The sequence below is a fragment of the Mustela nivalis genome (assembly GCF_964662115.1).
Source record: "Mustela nivalis genome assembly, chromosome: 15".
In the NCBI taxonomy this organism is placed as follows: domain Eukaryota; kingdom Metazoa; phylum Chordata; class Mammalia; order Carnivora; family Mustelidae; genus Mustela; species Mustela nivalis.
Window position 1 is genome coordinate 20,584,656 of NC_139034.1, and position 21,187 is coordinate 20,605,842.

A 21,187-nucleotide genomic window follows, 5' to 3' on the forward strand; every position below is an offset into this window, starting at 1 on the left:
AATACTAGAACTTGACCCAGTGGAAGAGGGAGTGTTGGAGGAAGGGAGGGGCATAGGCAGCAGATGAGGCAGGAGAGAAAGAGAACAGGGATACAGAAAGTCTTAATTTTGAAAAATAACAGCTTTTCTAGAATATAATAGTTTTAGCTGAGTGCAGTGGCATTTCCATGTCTGTTGCCACTGGGCCCTCCTGAGACTGACCAGTGGGGCCCCCATGTCACTGAGCTGGAGCTTCCAGTTGTGTGGAAATTCCCTCATGCAAATCAGCAGCTGCCTTAGGAAGCTCTGTCTCCCTTCACATATGGTAGGAGTCGCCCCATGAAAGTGTACACTTTAGGGGTTTTAGTATATTCATAGAGTTGTGCAACTTTTACCCCAGTATCATTTTAGAATGCCTTTATCATTTCCCAAAGAAACCCCATACCTGGCAGCAGTCTCTCCCTACTACTAGCTCCGCCTGATCCTTGGATTCACCTGTTCCGGGTATTTAATATAAATGGACTCCTACAATAGGGAGACTTTGGTATATAGTTTCTCTCACTCAATGTAATGTTTCCAAACTCATGTGTTGTAGTGCAAATCAGTACTTCCTCTCCTATTGTGTCAGAATACTATTGATTGTGTGGATATTTTGAATATACATAAACAAAACCAAATTTTGTTTATCTGTTCAACAGTGAATCACATTTGAATGATGTCCATTTTTTGGCAATTATGAATAATGCCGCTGTGAACATTTGTGTATAGGTCTTTGTGTGAAAGTGTTTTCAATTCTCTTGGGCATACATGTAGGAGCAGAATTGCCAGGTTCTGCGGTAACTCTATCTTTTACATTCTGAGGAACTGCCAAGCCGTTTTTCAAAGTGGATGTGCCATTTTCATATCCCACAAGCCATGTATAAGGGGTTTAATTTCTTTATATCCTCTCCAACACTTGTTAGTGTCTGCCTTTTTTATTTTAGTCATCCCACTGTGTGGGATGGGGCATATCTCATTGATATTTTGATTTGCATTGCCCTAGTGAGTAATGATGTTGAGACTCTTTTTTATAGTCATTTCCTTTCTCTCAATATATCTGTCTGTTTAGCTTTTTAATACATACATTCTTCTCTGGATTTTAAAAGAGTTGATACAGTTAACTCATTCCCTTTTAGCCTCATTTTGTTTTTTTAAATCTCTGGCTACCTATTTTCAGCCAATGCGCTCTAAAGAGTTAGCTGTATTTGTCTGGCTTTATTTCCTGATCTCATACTCACCCCTCTGCATGCTGCCATCTGCACAACTCCAGAATACAAGGAGATTGGTGTACCCGTGGGACAGGAGGGGCCGTCCTGCTTCTCACTCCCCAACCTCCTTTGCAATCTGGCTTCTAGGATCCGTGCAGGGGTGCAGAAAATGCACAGCTTCTCAGGTGTAGCCGGAACCAAATGGAGGAATCTAGGTTTTCTCAGGCAAAGGGGAATTTCACACCCTTGCCCTCTGAAGTTTTCGTCCGCTGCATCGAGTGAGTCTGTGCTTATACTTACAAATACGGCCCTTTCCCTCCCGTGACCCCATCACCAGACAGGGGGCCTGGCGGGCTCCCTCCGCTCTGCGGAGACGCCGTGAGCCTTCCCAGCAGGCATGCTAGTGTCAGCCAGACCAACAGGAAGAAAGAAAGTCAATATCGAGGGCAACTGGCAGATTGTTAAAGCTGGGCCTCGTGTGGAAGAAAGATAATGGTCTGGTGATTTCCCATGTAAACATTTTTAAGATGCCAATAGCCAGCAGGCAGCCTTTCACATCAGATATCTGTGAAGAGCATCAGCCCTGGGGAAGGCAGGAAGACAGGAAACTCTTACCCTGGACGGAAAATATAGTAACTTGTATTGAAGAGAAGAGCGACTCATTTTCCAAGTGCCAGGTTGTGCCTTCCTGATTTACGGCAAGACTTTTGAGGCTGACTACTCAAATATAAAGTTGCTGCAGCTGCCTCCCATGCTTGTGGCAAATGATGAAGTGGAAGACAGCGTAGGAGAGTAAATAGAGCTCGAGGGGGCCGGCTCCGGCCAGGGGCTCGGTCCCCTGTTAGAGCAGATATCAGGACTGACTCTCCCACAGAGCGAGGATCATCTTTATGGGGGATAATAAGATGGCAAACATTTAGATCGTTAAGCTGTCCCCAGCAGGAAGCTTGCCGCACTGTAGGAGGTGAACTCACATTTTTCAATTACCACGCCCCCTACACACACCACACAGCACACTACACACCTACACATGCCACACAGGTGTGTGCCCACATATAAACCACATGCATAGATACACACACTATATGGACATATATACACAACACGTACCACCCACTTATACAAACACCGCACAACCTGCACACATACATATATATATACCACACACATATGCAACCATATACATATCACATATACCACATATATATGTGTATATGTACATCATCTATATATCACATTTATCACATGCATATACATACATATACGCCACACACTATGCAACCATATACATAAATATATATCACATATACCACACATACATACATACATATAATCCACACACATGCAACTGTATACATATGTATATATCACATATACATATACATATGCATATATCACATATACCACATGCATATACATACATATACACTATACATATATATACATATATACCCCACATAGCACATACATACACACTGCATACACATGCACACATATATACATATATGCCATACACATATACACCACTATACATATATGCACCACCTACACCACACACATAAACACATGCATGCGTACAGGCATACACAGACACCACACACACATGCACACATGTGTACACACACCCCATATGCACATATACCACATACACACCACACACACACACACACACACCCCCCATGCACATACACCCCATACACCTCCCATACACATACACCTACTTTAAGGAGAACTAGTTCACAGCACCCCTGGGGACTCTAGTAACAGCCCCTGTACCACTGAGCCCCCGGAGCGGGGAGATGAGCCAGCTAACTCCAGCTGCTCAGAAGCAGGGAGCTCTAAACCTCAATGCTGGTGCGACAGACTTCAGAGCGGGAACGCTCCACTGCTTTGTCACAGGTTCCCTGGCTCACAGGGGGTTCATGATGAGTGGCTGTAGTTGGGACATTTCCCAGGACATATTCGTGCCCCACCAGGCAGGAAACAGCAGAGAGCCTCCTCACCAACTGTGCTTTTGACTACCTCGACATGGTACCCGTTTCTCTTATTGGGGCACACGGCCTCCCTCGTGAAATCATTTCTTGGAAATGATTCCCAAGTCTCCAGACTGTCAGAGGCATGGTGGAAGCCAAGGCCAGAGTTGCCCAAAGGCCAGTCTGGGTTGAGGACCACGTTAAGAAGTGGAAACCATGTGTATTTATGGGGATGGGGGTTGGGGAGCCACATGGATTTCGGGGGCAGATGGGCCCCTGGGGGAGGAGAGCAGGAGGAAGCCATGTCACATCGGGGCTTGCGCGGCTGTTTTGGCTAAAACACTGACTAGAGAAGCTGGGCACTGGGAGGGAGCATAGTCTGTGGCAGGAGGCCTCGCTTGGTCCCATGAACCCTGGCCTGCCTCGTATTCGTGAAAGCAAGCCCTGCTGCTAGGCTGGGGCTGGAACTGAGTAGGATAATCCTGAGTGACTCACAGGAGTGACCCCTTGGGCCCAAGGGCATCCCCTGCTCCTGTAAGCACCAGCGCGGCCCACAGGGCTCTAGTTCCGAGCAAGTCCGAGAGGCTGGGCTTAGCTGATGCTAACGAGATCCGAGGCTCAGCAGCAATTATCCTCCAGTGACTCGGTCACCCAGGCCGTGGATCTTCACTTTCCCATTTTTATGAATGCAGCTCTGGGCATTCTAGAGACTCAGGCTGCCTAGGTGATACCTGCCTCCTTCCTGTTCCCCACCACGGTGTATTTTCATCAGATACCTCAGTGCAAGCATGTTGAGAGAGGAAGGTGAGAAGCACCCGTAACCTGCCAACCGTTTTGCAGAAGAGCATTCCCAGGTTTGGGCAAGTCAGAAGAACCCACAAACCCACGAGAAAGGAGAAGTTCCTGGAGCAAATCAGAGGGTACAAGTGTGCAAATGAGGCTCCCCTCCCGACCTGAGCAGAAAATTTTCAGTCTTCCAATTTAAGAAACCTTGTAAACCATTAACCCTCCTCTATAAGAAAAGTAGAAACAACAGAAGCTACTGATGAAGCAGGGGACCAGAGGGTTTGGAAAATGTTATTAAAAAACAGAACGTCCACAATGGTGAGAACAATAGGAACCACGTCGAGAGAGGAAATTGAAAATGTCCGGGTTGTTTAGGGCCTTGATTTACCTGTTGAAAATGAAAGAGTGTTTCACATTCTGAACCATGTGCCGGCAGTGACAAGTTCACTACTTAATCAGAAAAATCCAGCAAATTAATAGGTAATTCTGATGGAATAACGAAACCGCTCTTGGGTGGAACGCTAATTATCACCCTGCTGTAGGGAGAGGTGACAACGTGGATTTGTCCAGGAAGAAGGAGAGAGAGTGCTATTTTCAGGGTCAGTGCATTTCTCTTTCCTTTTCTTCTTTTTTTCAGAAGTGAGCAACATAGGAGAGAAAAATGATTTTGCCCTGTGAGCAATGAGCTGATAAGCTTTGTGAGGTGGAGATCCTATTCCTTATAGGACAGGATTAATGTGTGACCAGCTCTTTTGCTGGCAAAGGGAGGTAGCCCTCTGCTATTGTTGTTAAGGGGGGGAGGTGATTTGGGTCCATATTATTTATGAAAGTGTCTTTAATGCCCTGAAGGGCTGTTTGCCCTGTCCTACTTCCTCCTTAGCCAAGTCGTGGGGACCTGCATTGGGACCTGTTCATATTTCAGTTCACCTAGCACACACGGTGAGGGGATGTGTCAGTCCCCCTGCCTGTCCTCCGGCACGACAGCTGCAGGTCCAGAGACCCGGATCCCTGGGCTGTACCCTGGCTTCACTGGGCAGACTCTAGGCCTCTGTCTTACCAATTCTGAGCTCCTCTGTGTTCTCTGTGTATGTTCTCATGGCTTGGAGTATCTTCCTCCTTCTCTTAGAGGACTCCCACTTACACTTCGGGCCCTCAACAGGGGCGTCCTCTCCAGGAAGCCTCCTCTGAATTCTGCCATCACAGATGCTCCCAAAGCATCCTGTGTTTTTCTTTATCACAGCCCTGATTGTTCTGGATAGTACCTCTCTATTTCCTTCTTTCCTACCCAGGACCTCCAGCATGGCAGAGGCAGTAGGACGGGTTTTACTTTGTGAACTAGGATCCAACAGAGGGATTGACCTGATAAGAACTTGCTGGCGATGAGAGATGACCTGCTCTTGATGGCAGATGGGGGAGGGGGATCCCTCAGGCTGAAATTTCTTTTCGTTATGAAGGGTCAGAAACCGTTCTTCCAGGTAGGGAGGAAAGGGTCCTCCAAGGGGATCTTGGAAGTCAAGGAAAGAATGGACAGCACAGGGACGCCTGGGTGGCTCAGTTGGTTGGGCGGCTGCCTTCGGCTCAGGTCATGATCCCAGCATCCTGGGATTGAGTCCCACATGGGGCTCCTTGCTTGGCGGGGAGCCTGCTTCTCCCTCTGCCTGCCACTCTGTCTGTCTGTGCTTGCTCTCGCTTCTCTCTCTATGACAAATAAATAAATAAAATCTTTAAAAAAAAAAAAAAAAGAATGGACAGCACAGGATGGGAATGAGAACATTCTTGGGAAATACCCCACCTCCTGCTTCCTACAGAAATGCAGGGATGGTGCCATTGATGAGATCTTACTATTACTCACCCTATCACAGGGGACCATTCACTTGGCTAAAGAATGTGGAAGAGAAAAAGCTATGTTGCCAAGGTATGTTCTGTGATTCCCACAGACCATCTCCCGAGACTGGTTTCAAGGAGCACACTGTGAGCCATTAATATATTACTTTCCTTTTAAACTCCCCAGATAAGACACCAGGTGGTAAGACTGAGGCACCTTTGATCTCAACAGCCTTCAGGTCCTCCTTTCTTCCCTCCCTCGTTCCCTCTCTTCTCTCCCCCACCCTTTCCCCCTCCTTCTAGCGTTTTCTAAGGGTGACATATGAATCATAATAGAGCAGGCCACGAAGACTGTATTTGCATGTGGCTGACGGTTGGCTTGCAGACAGCCCCAGTCTACACATGCTGAGAGGGCCAGTCGCCGCCGGTAGGGACACTGCGCCCCTGACAAATGGGTATTCCACCATCTGTGGGAGATAAATCAGTCTCCTCCATCCAGGGACATCCAAAGTAGAAGATTTCACACTAGACCTGAGAGTCTTAAGGAAAGGAATTGTGACTTACTCCTCTTAGCCCCCACAACATACCACTCGCAGTCGGTCCTTGACAACGCTTGTTGCATAAATGGACACAGTTCAGTATTAGTCCAGGACAGGGTTTGAAATCACATGCTAATTACAGATGACAGAGAGGACTCTGGGAGCCCCTCTACCTCAGGAGCCAGGAGCAAAGCCAAGAGTACCACAGGGTGTATGCCCCCGTGAACGGGCAGATGGTAAACACACATCTTCAAGTGAGAAAATCCAAGTTGCCATGAACACAAGGTCTCACCAGACGTGGGTGGGTGTGTCCGTCTACGTTATCTGACCTCTGGACCAGGAGCCTCAGGATGAATGGCCACCCTTCCAGCCGGAGATATTTTCTCGCCTTTGAAGTCTTCTGATCCATAGTAAAAATACAAACGGACTGCAGAGTTTCCCTTTTCTTTCCTAAGCCCAAATGAAGTGCCTTCCGTGTCGTTGGCACTTACTCAAGACACATTTGAATGAATGATTTGGATGTGCAGGCAAGCTGGCAGGGACATCTGTCACAGCGCCGATGGCCAGCGTGGATTTGGCTGGTCCAGCTGGCTGGGCGGGGTTCCTCGTCTTCCCTCCCGGCTCCTCCCGGAGCTGGCGGAGCCGGCTACCTTCTTAAGATACAGCAAAGCTTTTCTTCCGTGTAAAGAGATGTTAGAAGACATGTCTCAGGGTGCTTCCTTCCCCGTTTCTTGTTAGGCCTTAATTTCCGTCTGCATCAATCTCCTTATCTGAACAGAAGCCCCCCTCCCCCCACCCCAATCCCTTGTGGGGTCGTGGGAGGCCTTCGGTTCCCAGTTTCCTCCTGTGGCCGCTTTCTCATCTCCGGTCCCCGAGTTGCTGCTGTTTGAGGCTTCCGCCCTGGCGGCCCATTTTTCTGATGGCAGATTTTTGGTGGGGCTGCCAGCCTCATAAAACAAGGTAATGGTCCTGAGGAAGCAATCACTTTAGCTGTCGTTTCACTGCAGGGTCCAAAGAGCCCCGAAAGGACCCGGAGGAACAAAAGGGAAACAACAGTAGCCCCCCCCCCCCCCCGACAGCCTGGGGACGGCAGGGAAGGTGACGGCGAAGGTTAGGAGCGCTCCGAGAGGTCCTGGGCCTGCACAGGACACCAGGGAACCCGCAGGCTCTGTGGCCGGTGGACTCTTCAGCCTCCCGGCATCGAAAACCTAACGCAGGAAAGAACTTGATCCCACTGTACAGTTTTGCAGTTTTCCTGAAGGTCAATATTGCACATGGAATGCCTAATGGGGAACTGCTATCAAAATGGCAGCTAATTACAGGTTAGTGGATAAAACAACACTCTTCTCTGGAGAGCTTGTGCACATAGGCTGAAGGATAAAACAGGGCTGAATGGTATTTGATTTCTTTGTGTTTATCCAAGTCACTGGCCCAGGCAGGAAGGTAATATATGAAAAGGGACATTTTTGAAATAGTTGTTTTTGAATTATGCCCATGAAATATACACTCTGCTGTGGGGGACATGTGGGAAAGCTACACTCTGACCGCATGACTAATTTTTAAAGCCTTGCATAGAGAGAATGCCCCCCCAAGAACACAGCTGGGTTATTCCTTCGTGGACTGAATGTGTCAATTATGAATTGAACTAAAATGAAATTTTCTTCCATTATGGCAAAGGGAATCGAGGAGTGGACACTGCGTCTAGGGTATTACATAGTAGTTCATACACCAAGTACTATTATTTTATTAACTTTAAGAACATGTTTTACATAAAAACAGGCAACATCAAAAAAGCTCAGTTGATAAATAAACATAATATATCACAGATGATTTCATTCCACATTAACCTACATTTATTAGCTTAAACTGAGAGATTAGGGGAAAAAATTGGATCTCATTCCAGCTTTAATCGTGGATACAAATTGTTTGAAAGTTACTTCATTAAGATTCTGAAAATCAAAGATTAACCTATGCCATCTGATCCATGCAGCCATTGATAAATTCAGTATTTTCAAAGGAAACATTGAATTTTTTTCCCTCGCACCAAATTGAAACCTTTCAGAAACTTGTTTAAACGCATCAAGTACCTAGCCCATCTTTTTAGTATGCATGAGCAAAATACTATTTAATTTCACACTCAACTAATCCTTTAATAATTTTCTTTCAGCCAGAATGAAAAAGGCTATTATTAATTTCCTAATAAAATAAAAAAAATAGTTATCAAGGATATGACTCTAACCTTGGACCAGTTTCAATTTCTTTTTATTTTTTCTGAGCATACATCGAAGATTAATGTCAATGGCAAGTGAGAAATTGTCCCTAGAGAAATATTTAAGGTCTTTTTCTTACCACATTCGATTGGACTGGAATGAATTGACATTATAGCATCTTTATCATCACTTTTAAAATCCTACTTTCTCTTAATACCGACGGTGAAGGCTTTTAGAACTATTATTTACTTTAAATTAATAAAGTATATCACAGACAAAAATATACAATTTTACATTTAAGCAACATTAAGGGTCTCATTTCGGTTGACCAAAAAGGAAAGTTGAGGCAATTTACAGGTATAGTTTAATTATAGAGATCACTCTTCCTTTAGGGAAAAAGAAGGAATCTAGGTTTCTCACTTGTGTCCAAGGGCAAGATACTGCAAACCTCATGATCAAAACACCTGCCAGTTAAAAGCTCGATCACTGAAAAATGATCACGGCAGCTTCAGTGTTGACGCCCATCAACAATAACATCAAAACCGGAGAGGGGAGAAAAGCCCACCCTAACCAGAGGCATTCTAAGCCTCTACATTGAATTTCCTGTTTTCCACCAGTTTATGACCCTTAATGTTACTGGATGGATGGTTGCATATTTGAGATGATTAAAAAATAAAAGACGGGGTTAAAAGCACCTCCTCCTCAGTATGTAATTACACACAAATTAAAGATTCCTTCTGACAGTCCTAGGAACCCCATTTGTTACTGTTTTATGTATAAGCACCATTGAGCCAATTTTAAAGCACATTTGGAGTAATCAAATGTTTAGTGTCTTCAAGTTTTCTTGATTTATTTGCCTTTAAACAAACAAAAGAAAACATGTAAAGTGTGATAATTTATGCTCTTTTCACATCTGAATTGACAAAAATGTTAGTTTTGGAAGTGCTTTTAATCACCATTTTTCCCAACAGACATGAATGGCTTCCTGAAACCTGATGATTAAATAAAGAAATCCGTATCTCCAAAAGAAGTGTTTATCTGACCCTCTATCACCACATGCAAAGTAAGGGTCAGTCTGAGAGGATTTTTCCCAAACTCCTAATGGAAATGGCAGACAACACGCAGGAAAGGCTAACCTTTGAAATGACCAACTTCAAGTTTCTTAAAGATCTTTGGACAAAAAAAAAAAAAAAAAAGAAAAGAAAAGATCATGTAGCAGTTTAAAAAATTAACAATTTACAAATTATAGAAAAGATATGCTATCTACAGTATATGCCAGGTGACTCACTCATGTTTTTTTTCAAACCCACATCCAAATGAATCATTACACTGAAACTACCACCTTGGATCTTGGTGCTTTCCACAGTTCTGCAATTATAGTGAAGGGGACACACCAAATTTGTTGTGCTGCTGCCCTTTTCTAGGGAGAATTGGGCAGAAAAGAGAAGGAAGTGAACCTTCACACTCTTTGGTACAGGCCCTATATAGCAAACTTCAGCCCGGGGCACCTTTTTATGGTCAAATTAAAAACCTTTGAAAACAGAAGTTTATCATGGAAATGCTGACAGATCCTTACCCTGAGAAGGGCTGGCAGGCAACACAATAACATTAGGAAAGCTGTCCCTCAAGCACAATCGCACTTCAGCGCAGGGAACAGAGCTGTCTAATGGGTACCGTTGGCCAGCAAACAATGGTGATTTAATGTGCACGAGCCTTGGTCATACGGTAGCTCCATGACCCTCTAAGCTAAACCAATTTTTCTTCTCTTCTTTTTTTTTTTTCCAACTGAAATATGCCTCAAAGGGTAAAGGATTGCAATTTTAGCCTTCATTCATGGATATATTGCTTTCTTTCAACAATATCTGACGGGCCTGTTAACCACCACCCACGGGGGTGCTGAGCGTTGCAGGAGGGGCTCACTGAATACAAAACACCAAGTGTTTTCAGCAGTTTATTTGTATTTTGTTTTCTCTGCTTATTTTTATATGCACCACGTGTAAGTTAGATGAGGGCTACGGTAAAAACATTTTCAGTGACTGAAACCTTAGTTTTCCTTCTAATGATGTGGAGCAAATCACATATTGATCGATTATGATGAAGAAAATGATTTCTGCTACAATGTCGAGAAAAAAGAACAGTTCTCATCTACAGAGATGATTTACACGATGCAAATCATGAAGGAGTTCTTCTTTAGTAAGTCTACTATCCAACTGAAATGATGAATCTAAAAATTCCCTTGAAAATACCATCTGGTTGGTCATGTATCAATAAAGGAAAGACAGTCCCCATCACCAGGCCACCACCATAAGAGCTATATTAAATACTTAGAAAAAAAATATGGAAACACTGTGGCAATGATGAAATCGATAGTTACAGAGATACACTGCCATAATGGTACATAATTTATTCTATGATAAAGTGAAATAAAAAATAAGATCAATTTGGTTATAGAAATTCCTTAAAGAACACCACCACTTAATTATTTCAAACTTGAACTATCCCAAGAATGTTGTGAAAAAAATTAGAAAGCACTGGCTAAAAAGCAGAGCAGTCTGGATAAACCAATGTAATCAGCATGCCTTGTGCTTGTCTGTTAACCCTCTGAGTACATCTCTGACATTCAGAATCTCAATAGCTTCATGCTAAAGATTGCATTCCATCTGATTACTCAATATTTCTACTTGACAGGTCACATTCCACTGTTTATTCAGCACAGATCACTCAAATTCTACAGCGATACGATACGCTGGGATCCCCATGCTGAATGTCCCTCTGCGGTGTGCTGGGAAACACTCCCCAGCTTTACAGGGTCCGCGGTCCCCCTAGACTCAGATGGAAAAAGGCCTGAGCCGTGCACTAGAAGTTCGGTACATAGATGCTGTAGCAATGTACGTAATGCCCACAGGAAAGACAGTAATTCGGCGAAAAGAAAGGAAAGTGACAAGCTACTGGCAGGTAGGTCTCTGCCCATTGGATTCTTTGTAGTCACACATTTAAAGTTGAGGCCAAGCGACAGAGCCACTCCTTAGTCTTAGAACAGTGCTTTGCTTCGTAGTTCTGGAGAAAGCAGTAATTTCTGACTGGTTCAAGGTGTTTTACCAACATGAAATCTACCTACACACCAACCCCCTTCTTGGTGTGCTGCCCTCCCCCTCCCGCCAAAAAACCCAGCTGATTTGTGCTACTTCATGATGTTATGTGCTACCATTACAGAACTCTCTGAAATGAGGAAACCTCTCAATAAATGATCTACTGTTTACATGTCAGGACAACACAGACCAAAAGGACAAACCAAAATGTGGAAGAGCAAAAAAAAAAAAAAAAAAACCACACCCACAAAAAACAAGAAACCAGGGAAACTCTGTCGCAAAAGCCATGAGATGTTGCGATTTTTAAAATGTATATTGATAGAGACCAAAGTTTATGAGTTGAAGAGTGAAAAAAGGTGATTAAAGACCAACATGTATTCAAAAATAAAGACCTGACTATACAAATTTGAAGACTGTCAGATACCTAAGTATATTTAAAACAGAGACAGTGAGCTCTGTTCGGCTGTCCAGATGCAAATTTCATGAGACATCACTCACTGGTTGTCTCCTGGGTCAGAGAACTGGGCAAACCTCAGCAGGACATTTGAGTCGGACCTTGTCTCCAAGGCGTCATGACCAGCCTCTTCTCTAAGCCCAGCAGGACACACTGGAGGCGACAGGCCCTCTTTCTGAAATGGGACACATTCCAGAAGAAATTCACTGGGGATTCAGGACTAGGCAGGAAAGTTTGGTAACAGGAGTGAAAACACGGGCCTCAGACAGGACTTGGCCCAAAGGGAGAAAAACAACATGTCTCTCTGGACAGCTAAAGGCAGTCGTATCAAAAGGTCATCTTAGGGAACAGAAGTTTTATTCTCAGGGGCATCTTCTAGGTCTTCCATCCTGTTCTTCCTGGGAGGTTGTACATAAGTAATCTAAAGGTGCACATGTAATTCTCTTACCAATGGTTTATTTCCTTAAAACCCATTTTTAGAACATTCTGGAGTGTGCCTTCCCTTGCGCTTTCTCCTCAGCCACCTTGCAAAGCACTTGCCACTAGTTCCCTGTGCCCCAGCACCCCTCTGTACTCTATATGGATTTCACGCTGAAGACTGCAGTGCGCAAAATGCAGGTGAGAAAAGGAACAGGATCTTGTTTCCTCTTTCTGTTTGAAATCCCAGCCCTATAGAGCACCTGGCAATTTATTGCTCTTTTCCCCCAGTTGTTGTTGTTGTTGTTGTTGTTTTCTATAGATGTCTCATACTGAGCAGGCAGACCCTCACTCACCACGCACAAGACAAAGTATGGTGACTTCCGAGGGTCTGCGCTGTCACTAGCAGCAACTGATGTGGAAGCAGCATTTCTGGGGCGTCGTCAGCCCGTCTTCATGTGGAGGCGATGTGGGGGAGGGGGCGCCAGCTCTTTCCTGGGTCAGGCTGTCGGCCACAGACCCAGTCGCCTCCACTCGGGATGCAGGACTCGCGGCCGCGGACAGTCATACCTCTAGTGAAAAAAGTCCCTTTCAAAATGGGATTGTGAAGAAGAAAGAGAGGTCTTATGTCTAAGTTATAAGCCTGCTAGATTCTAAACCCACAAAAAAACGACAAGCAAGCTATCGTTCTAGATGTCCTTCTTGTCTGGACATCTCAGCATCTAAGAACATCCTTGATCTGCAGCAAAATCAAGAAGCGTGTGCGTATACATCCAAAGGCCTGAAAAATTCCCCAGGGGTTCTCCATAAAATCCTATGCACTCAGAGGGTTAACGTGCGATATTACAATACTGCAGATCCTAGTTTGACTGACGAACACATTCATTGCTTCTATGTTTAAAAAAGTTGCAAATTAGCCTTAACCCTTTGAGGACCCTATTAGCAGCAAGTTGCCATCTTCGCAAACACCATGTGGTCATCTCCTTCAGCAAAGAGAAATCACTACAAAGATACCAGAAAACACACTTTCTGTTCTGCCATTCAAGCACTGAGTGCTAGATAGATCAGATGAAACTGTTTCACATAAATTTGGAAAACAACCTCAGAGTCTCAAAGGGTTAAGCTAGGACTTCGAGTAAAAGGGTCTTATTAAAAGGGCGAGTTTGGGGAGCGAACAGTCTCAGATGAGCTCGGGGAGTAGTCTTCTGATTCCGAGTTGAGTTCAGACGGAGCTGGCTGGGCCTTGTACCGGCTCCTCACATCCTGGTTGCGTCTTCGTCGGAAAACCTGCCTCTCCTTATCAAGAGCGGTGGTCTAGCAGGGGCATAAAATGAGAAAGAGGACAATTAGGCTGAAGGAAAGGGCGAAAGGAACACTTTCAGGAACTTTCTGAGGTCTGAAACATAGGCTGGCCAACTGAACTGCCCATTTCTGGCTGACTTGTGTTGACAACAGTCACCACAGTGGCGGAGCTCTCTGCTCCCTCCCAGGGCAGCTCTTAGGAGCCCCTGGTCATGACCTCAGGAGACACAGGCAGGATGGATGATGTGATGGGTTCAACCTCTCCCCAGCCCTCCCCGGCCTTCCCCAAGCTCCACATCTATTCCCCTTGGTCGCTCCCAGGCGAGCCAGAGAGCCCCCGGTGAACGGGAGCCCCAGGCCCGTGTGTCTGACACGTGAGGACACCAGGCGTGCCTCATTCATCAACATCCAGCTCCAGGCGGCTGTACAATCAAGATGAGAGGTGATGAAGTCGTCAGACATGGAAACAGAGCCACAGGCTCATCCCGTTCTTTTAGCACCTCCTCATTCGAAATGATCTTATGATCTGTTGATGAGGGAGGGTGACCACATCTCTGGGAAGGACTGCTGTAACTTGAATGGAACCAGTGCCCCTGAAATTGGAGACTGCTTTGACTGCAAGTAAACCAAACAGAAAGCCTCCCCTGGATTTAACTTTACAAAGTTCATTTTCATTGTAGTATGTGGTAATTTATGAAACAGAGATTCAATTATGTGGGTATTCCAACTCCGGGGTCTCTCTGCCTCTTTTCCTGATGAAACCTCAGATCATCTCCAGGATGTGCTACCCAGCCGTGGCTCTGGAAGTTATTATGACATCAGAATTGGGAACGGCATGACTTCATTACAGATTTAATGGGTGTGGGGAGGAACGGGGTCATTACGGAGAAACCTTACACAGAGCGAAGAGTAGGTACAAAGCCTGAAGAAAAATATAGAACACATATAAAAGTTGAAGGCGTCCTTGTTTGAAAGTCTCTCTTTAAAAGGATGTAGCCTGGAGGTTATTCTGCTTTTAAGAGATTACTTTTCCTCTGTAGGGATATATACCACCATTTTTTCTCTTGAAAATTTACTGTTAGCTTCTTCAAAGAACAGAGATAAATTTATAGCCAGCCTGGTTCTGAGAACAAAGTGAAAACCAAGCCCCTCATACAATTGCAGTATAGCATTAGAGCAATCTTAGATCTAAAATAGGGCAATCAAAGTTCCAAAATGAAGTAATAAAGAGAAAAAGAGTGCCAGAGTATAGGACCAGTACAGTAAATGGCTTTGTTAGGGTGAACTGCTCTGCTTTAAAAACTATCCACAGACTGAAGAACAGTGTTACAAATCAACGAGGAAGATAAACTTTAATAATTTACTTCTCGTTTCACTAGATTGTTAATACAATGATTCAATAACTGGCTTGTGGAAATGTCTACCTTTGATTCTTCTATTTGCAGAATTTTTTTAAGGACACACACACCCCCCACACACACACATATTTCCTGGTCTTCTACCCTCTGATTTTATGGTATTTTCAGCATCATAAACCCAAATTCCTAACTTTATTTAAAACATTGTAAAGTTACGACACATGGTATTTTGCTTTCAAAGCAAACTGAAAATGTTCTGTGCGCGTAGAGCTGGATGTTTGTAAAAAAACAGACGTCTATTTAGTCTGACTTACATAAAAACCATTCTGTAGTTAATCCAAGAGTAATATAAACTCTCCTCTTGGTCATAAAAAATATTTCTATTTCTACCTTCTTGAGAAAAAAAAAAGTCATTGGCATTGGACAAAATACTAAGTAGTGGACTGAGGCTTTCTGGTGTGGGGATAACAAAGCACACCCGGATTGTCGTCAGGAATTGTGACTCTGCTCTGTCCATCACTGGCTATGGGAACTATTTACTTGGTTCTCAGTTAAATAAGGATCAGGAATAATCCCTTCCCATTGTCCTCGAGTTGCTGTAGGTAAACATGGATGTGCCAATGCTTTTCAAATAGCTGAGATGCTCAGAAATGGAAGGCCTTGGTTGTTGTTTGTTTTTTGTTTTTTCCCCCTTCGTAGTTGGATGTAAGAGACAGTTTTAAAATGAAATAACTGCAGGTCAGAGGAAAACAAAGCTCACATCAGAACTTTGCGCACCCTCCCTCCCCGCTTCCTCTCCTTGGCACGTTCTCCGTGTTCACTGCGTCTCCTCATAATCTACGCCATCCCTTCAAGGTATGCTCTTGGCTACAGCCACTGCAATGGGCCGTTTCCCCATAAATTCCGCAAGACAGCTAATGCGGGGGCTGGTAGCACTCAATGCTGAGTCCATGCTTGGATGGTTCCATTCCCCTGCTTTTCACTTCTATTTCTCCAGATCCTCCTAAGGGCAACCACATTCTCTCCCTGACTCGTCCTTCTTCTTGAACAACACGTGCCCTGACCCCTTGGACCAGTCAGTTCTCACCACTCCTGGCACTTCCTCTAGTTAGCAGCTTTCTAAATGTTTGCCGCCTCAGTGGGTGAACCGTGGTGTTCCAATCTCCCTCGCTTTCAGTTGTGCCACTAAACAGTAATTTCAGAGCAGTTATTTTTGGAAATAGATCATGTCATGATCCTATGTCATGGAATATAAGGGTGTGAAGGTTGTTTCAGTTGGATTTATAGACTCTTAGAATTGTAAAAAAAATTATCAAGTATTCTTTGTCCAATGCTCTGTCTTTATAAACAGGGAGACTGAGGCCCAGGCATGTGGAGAGACTTGCCTGAATAGCACTGCTCACCAGGAAGAGAACTCAGTTCTCCTCCTGCAGAAAGCCTGAGAGTTTTTTCCCCATTTACTCTGACGTCTACTGAAACAATAAAATGAAGCTACCACATGCCAGTAGCTCACTCCTTTGTTCCAACCAGAGTGAGCTGGGGAGAAGACACTGGCCACAGGCAGCATCAAATGCCCAAAGACTAGGGCTTTCCCATGCCGATGGCCCGAGAACCCCTCTCTTTCAGGGAGAGCAAGCCAGGGTCCACTGCATGTATAATCCCATTCTGGGTCTGCTAACTCCAAGGGAGGCCTAAGTCTGATGACAGAGAGGCAGTTTCCTACCCACCCATGTCCTCCTAATATTCTCAAAGGCTACACAACTAATGACTGAGATCCCAACCAACTTGCTTTCAAAGAGGCTCCCGAGGGGGTCCCTGTCTATAGGCCTCTCTTCCCTGGGTTCCTGCTCACTCTGCTTCCAGCTCCATGACGGTGGGTCATTTTAAGAACGTCTTCTTTCTCTGTGCTCCACGAAACCCAGTTTTGCTACCCCTGTGCACCCTGCCTACACCACAACTGCCCCCAATTCACTGTCTTCTCTGCCACACTGTAGACTCTTTGAGGGGCAGGATCAAGTCTTAGGCATCCCTTCTGTGTTCTCCATATTTCGCAGCACACAACAAATACTCTGCAAACATGGCAGCTTTTGAAATATGGGGAAGTACCACAGAGGTCACATTATTTCCCTCTTGAGCACCCAACCCCCAGTTCATCCTGACAGGTCCATTATCCCCAGGTCCAATTTATTTACAATTCCTCGTAAAGCCCAACTCCTTGTCCTAACATTCACTATGTGCTCACAGGAAGAACTTCCAGTGTCTCGTTCTTGTAATTACTCAAAATGACCTACAGACTTATCCTCCATTAGTGGACACTTGGTATTCTTACATGGTACCCATCCGCTCCGGTTACAGTTAACCATACCTCACTTTCCCTTTGGACATGCCCCATTCCTGTACTGTGTGGTTCCAATGAAGATGACCATAGTCTCATCTTTGAGAGTGAGGCAAGGATGGGATGGGCTTATGATAGAAGCAAGCGTGAGCTTACTGCATTCCCCAATACCCACGACTGGTTCAGGATGGACATCAAACCCAGTTAATAGGATACAGGGAGATTTTCACCAGGACCTCACTTTTACAATGAATCCCCATTTTTGAAGGATAGTAGGCTTGGCATTGCTTCCCACATCCTTGTAACATGTGAAGCTCCAGACTAAAGCCAACATTGGGAAGCAGAGTGGAGAGATGGAAAAAAACCAGGCCCTGACTTAGTGCTGAATCCATCCGTCACTGAAGCCAGACCCACCCTGGAGCCTTCCAGATTAGATGAAATAAATTTCTTTTTTGCCTAAACCAGTTTGGTTTGGGTGTTTGTCACCTGCAATCAAATAAGTCTTAACTGATGTGTCTCTGAGCACACTTCAATCCTTCTCACCCTACATCTTGGTTCAAGGCGCTCACCTATCTGAAATTACTTCTCCTCCTTCCCATCCACTCAAATCTATCTATGTTCCAAGATTTGATCAAATTTCACCCCCTGCATCACACTTTCTCTTTCTAAATTTCTCAGGCTATTGTCTTGACCAAACTTTTGGCACTTTTTGCACATTTGCCTCCTACTTAACTTTCTGTGAATATGCCCCCCCCCACCCCCATGAAGCTCCTCAATGGCAGAATCTGAAACTTCTTTGCATTTTCCAGAATGCCTAGCAGACTATGTCACACGTATTAGAGACATATTAAACATTTCTTACTTAATACAGGATTAAACTTTTTCAGATGTACTTCTGAATAACAACAACAACAACAACAGAATCCAAAGCAACTGTAAAATACCAAAAAAATTAAGAACTTAAAGGGATCACAAGTCAATATTTAAGGATATGATGTATGTGATCAAATGGTTGCATCCCATAATATTCTCTTATATATTTATCTGTTCAGTGACCATTTATTGTGAAATTCTCAGCACAGTAAGTACTGTCATATACCACATTTTAAAAATTTTAATTGTGGCTATAAAATGAACTTGCCTCTAGAGTATGTACAGTTCCAATTTTACACTTGAATTCTGTAGTCGCCATTTGTAGTTCAGGACAGATGAATTCAGCAAGGAAATAGAACAATGTGCTATTCCATAATTTTTAAAAAGGTACTGCTATAAATATGTATGTATATGTATTTTTTTTTCCAACTGATCATTTTTATTTCCCCCTAAAAAAGCATTCCAAACATTATTTCTCCTCTGAAGTGCTGCCTTACAAGTTTAAATTCTGGGCTCTTTCAGTCTTTCCTGAAAGTCTGCTGTCCTCTTTATCAATTACCAAAATTCCCAGTATCAAGAAAATGGGGTCTCTTCTTCCTACTGCCTATCTCTGTAAGGGAAAGTCGTCCTCAGGTAGAGCCTCGATGTTCCATTAAAACTTAAGACTTCCCAACAGATTCATTATTTTATTAGTTTATTTCACTCATGGTTTGTAGGTTTGTTAGAGTTGACATGAATGGACTTGCAACAGAATTCCCAAGTGTTTCCTCAGTAAGTTATCACTTTGTTAAGAACTCACAAGAGAATCTGAAACCTGCATTATCACATGTTGGTGCTCATTACCACAGGTTAGAGGTGAGCAAGAAATCTCTTGAGATTCTGGAGTTGACCAGTACGTAAAATACGTACCCAATAAGGACGACTATCCTGTGTACTGAGTTACAGCTAAATAATTGTGTACTGGGGGATCCAGTTGACCAAATAAAATGGTAAGGAGGAACTAATATAAAGCTATCCTACACAGAAGAAACTGTATATCCCTACCCGAGACTGTAAGCCCTTGGTTCTCACAATGTTCTTAGGAGCTGTAGATCAAGTGTGAAAACTGAGGAATGGTAAAATCATGCCGGTTACTTTGGCAACTCAGGTGGCTGCACATGCAATAGTTAGAAATCTTAAGAGAAATTAATAACCATCAGGTTTTGGTGCCTGTCGTGATAACAGGCACGCACGAATGAAAGACAGCCCTTGCCTAATACTGAGGAAATACTTTCCGACAATAGAGACATCTAATGAAATCGGTCAGTGGCCTCTTGTATTACCATGAAATGATACTCTCCTCCACAGAGTACTCAGATATTTTAAATCTTTATCTCTGACGTTACATTTGGAAATCAGCATATATATGTGGAGGACATATCCATCTACATATCTATGCGATGTTGAAGGGGAAAAACAGAGCATGCGGGAGGAAAGTCAGGAATGAATCAAGAATATGAATGAGAACATCAGCTTTGTTTCTGCCCGTCTGCAACACCTCCATGTCTGCTGTGCTGTCTCGTCTGGTTGGCGTTGGCTTAATCCCCTTGGAAGCAGCAGTAGGGGTAAGTCAGGAGAACTAGCTTTTTGTCCTAGCTCAGCTGATGATGTGTCCTTGGACATGTTTCTCAAGCACACTGAGCCCCAGTTCCCTGGTCCTAGGGAAACTTTCACCTCTGAAATACTATGAATATGCTTAATATCGCCATCAGTCTACATAATGGATTACATTCCTCTCTTGGCAAACAATAGGCCTTGCAGTCTGTGGATCAAAAATAATTCTGTTCTGCAACGTACGCGCAAGGCTTGCAAGAGATGCACCTCATTTAGGTTGTGAGGCAATGTCTTCTGTCACGGCCGTAATTATTGCCTTTGAGTAACTGCATTTTTCTGAGGCAAACGTTGACTGCTTTTCCACTTTTGCTTTTCTTAATTTATTGCTGGCCATCACAAGTAGTCTTCATTTCATTAATAAAAGAACATTACTGCGCATTTTGCCTTTTAGCCCATCCATTATTCATACCACCAAGGAGACGGAACTGAGGATACAGCTGTTGGGGCATTAATCTAGGAAACCCTTCCCCTTGCTCGCCCTCACTCTGTAAGGACTGAGTTACGAGTTGCTTGCCACTCTGGAAATGTTTTGCCTGCTAGTAAAATTAAACTGCCGAATCAATTGAGATATCCATCCTCCTCATTTTATTTGGCTTACTTTTATGCTTGTTATGATTCTGTTTTGTTTCGCTTTAATACCCTTTTGGGGCCACGCCAGGAACTGCACTGAATCTGGACATTACGACAGGGTATTTCCCTGAAGTGAAGATTGTTAAAATGGCAAAAGGACATCTCGTGGAATAAAACCTAGTCAGCTTCTAAGCTCATTTCTAGGTGTCTCTCTTAAAGGTTATTCCTTACTTTCTGGGAAGGAGCGGCCTCCCTGGTTCTCCACCATCTTCTTAAATACAGGCTCCTCCTGCTGCTCTGTTCTTAATAGAATCCCAAGTTGTTCTTGCTCTCTACAATGGCTTTCTGATGGCCTCCCACCAGAGGGTTAAAATTAGAGCCATTTACTGAGCTCAGCCTTCTAGAGGACAAAATTCATGTGCTTCCTCTGCCCTACAGACCTTGATTTTTTCATAATGGAAGCTAACCTGAGCTGCCATCTTGGTTTTCCTTCATCATCCAACCACAACCATAACTAATCTGATAGAAATCTATGAAAATTTAGAATTTACTAAAGCAGGTAAGTTATGGGTAATTCC

At 44.0% G+C, this 21,187-nt stretch overlaps 1 protein-coding gene across 7 annotated transcripts in view; it reads right to left on the bottom strand.

Moving 5' to 3' along the window:
* Positions 1–8,050: 8,050 nt before the first annotated feature.
* DCLK1 (doublecortin like kinase 1) overlaps positions 8,051–21,187 on the bottom strand; it is a 352,644-nt gene continuing 339,507 nt past the window's right edge. For all 7 annotated transcript variants that reach the window (XM_082700457.1, XM_082700459.1, XM_082700458.1 and 4 more), the window contains one exon: positions 8,051–13,832. In XM_082700457.1, coding sequence (XP_082556583.1) covers positions 13,668–13,832 — 165 coding nt within the window. In that variant the 3' untranslated portion in view covers positions 8,051–13,667. The remainder of the gene's footprint in view (positions 13,833–21,187) is intronic.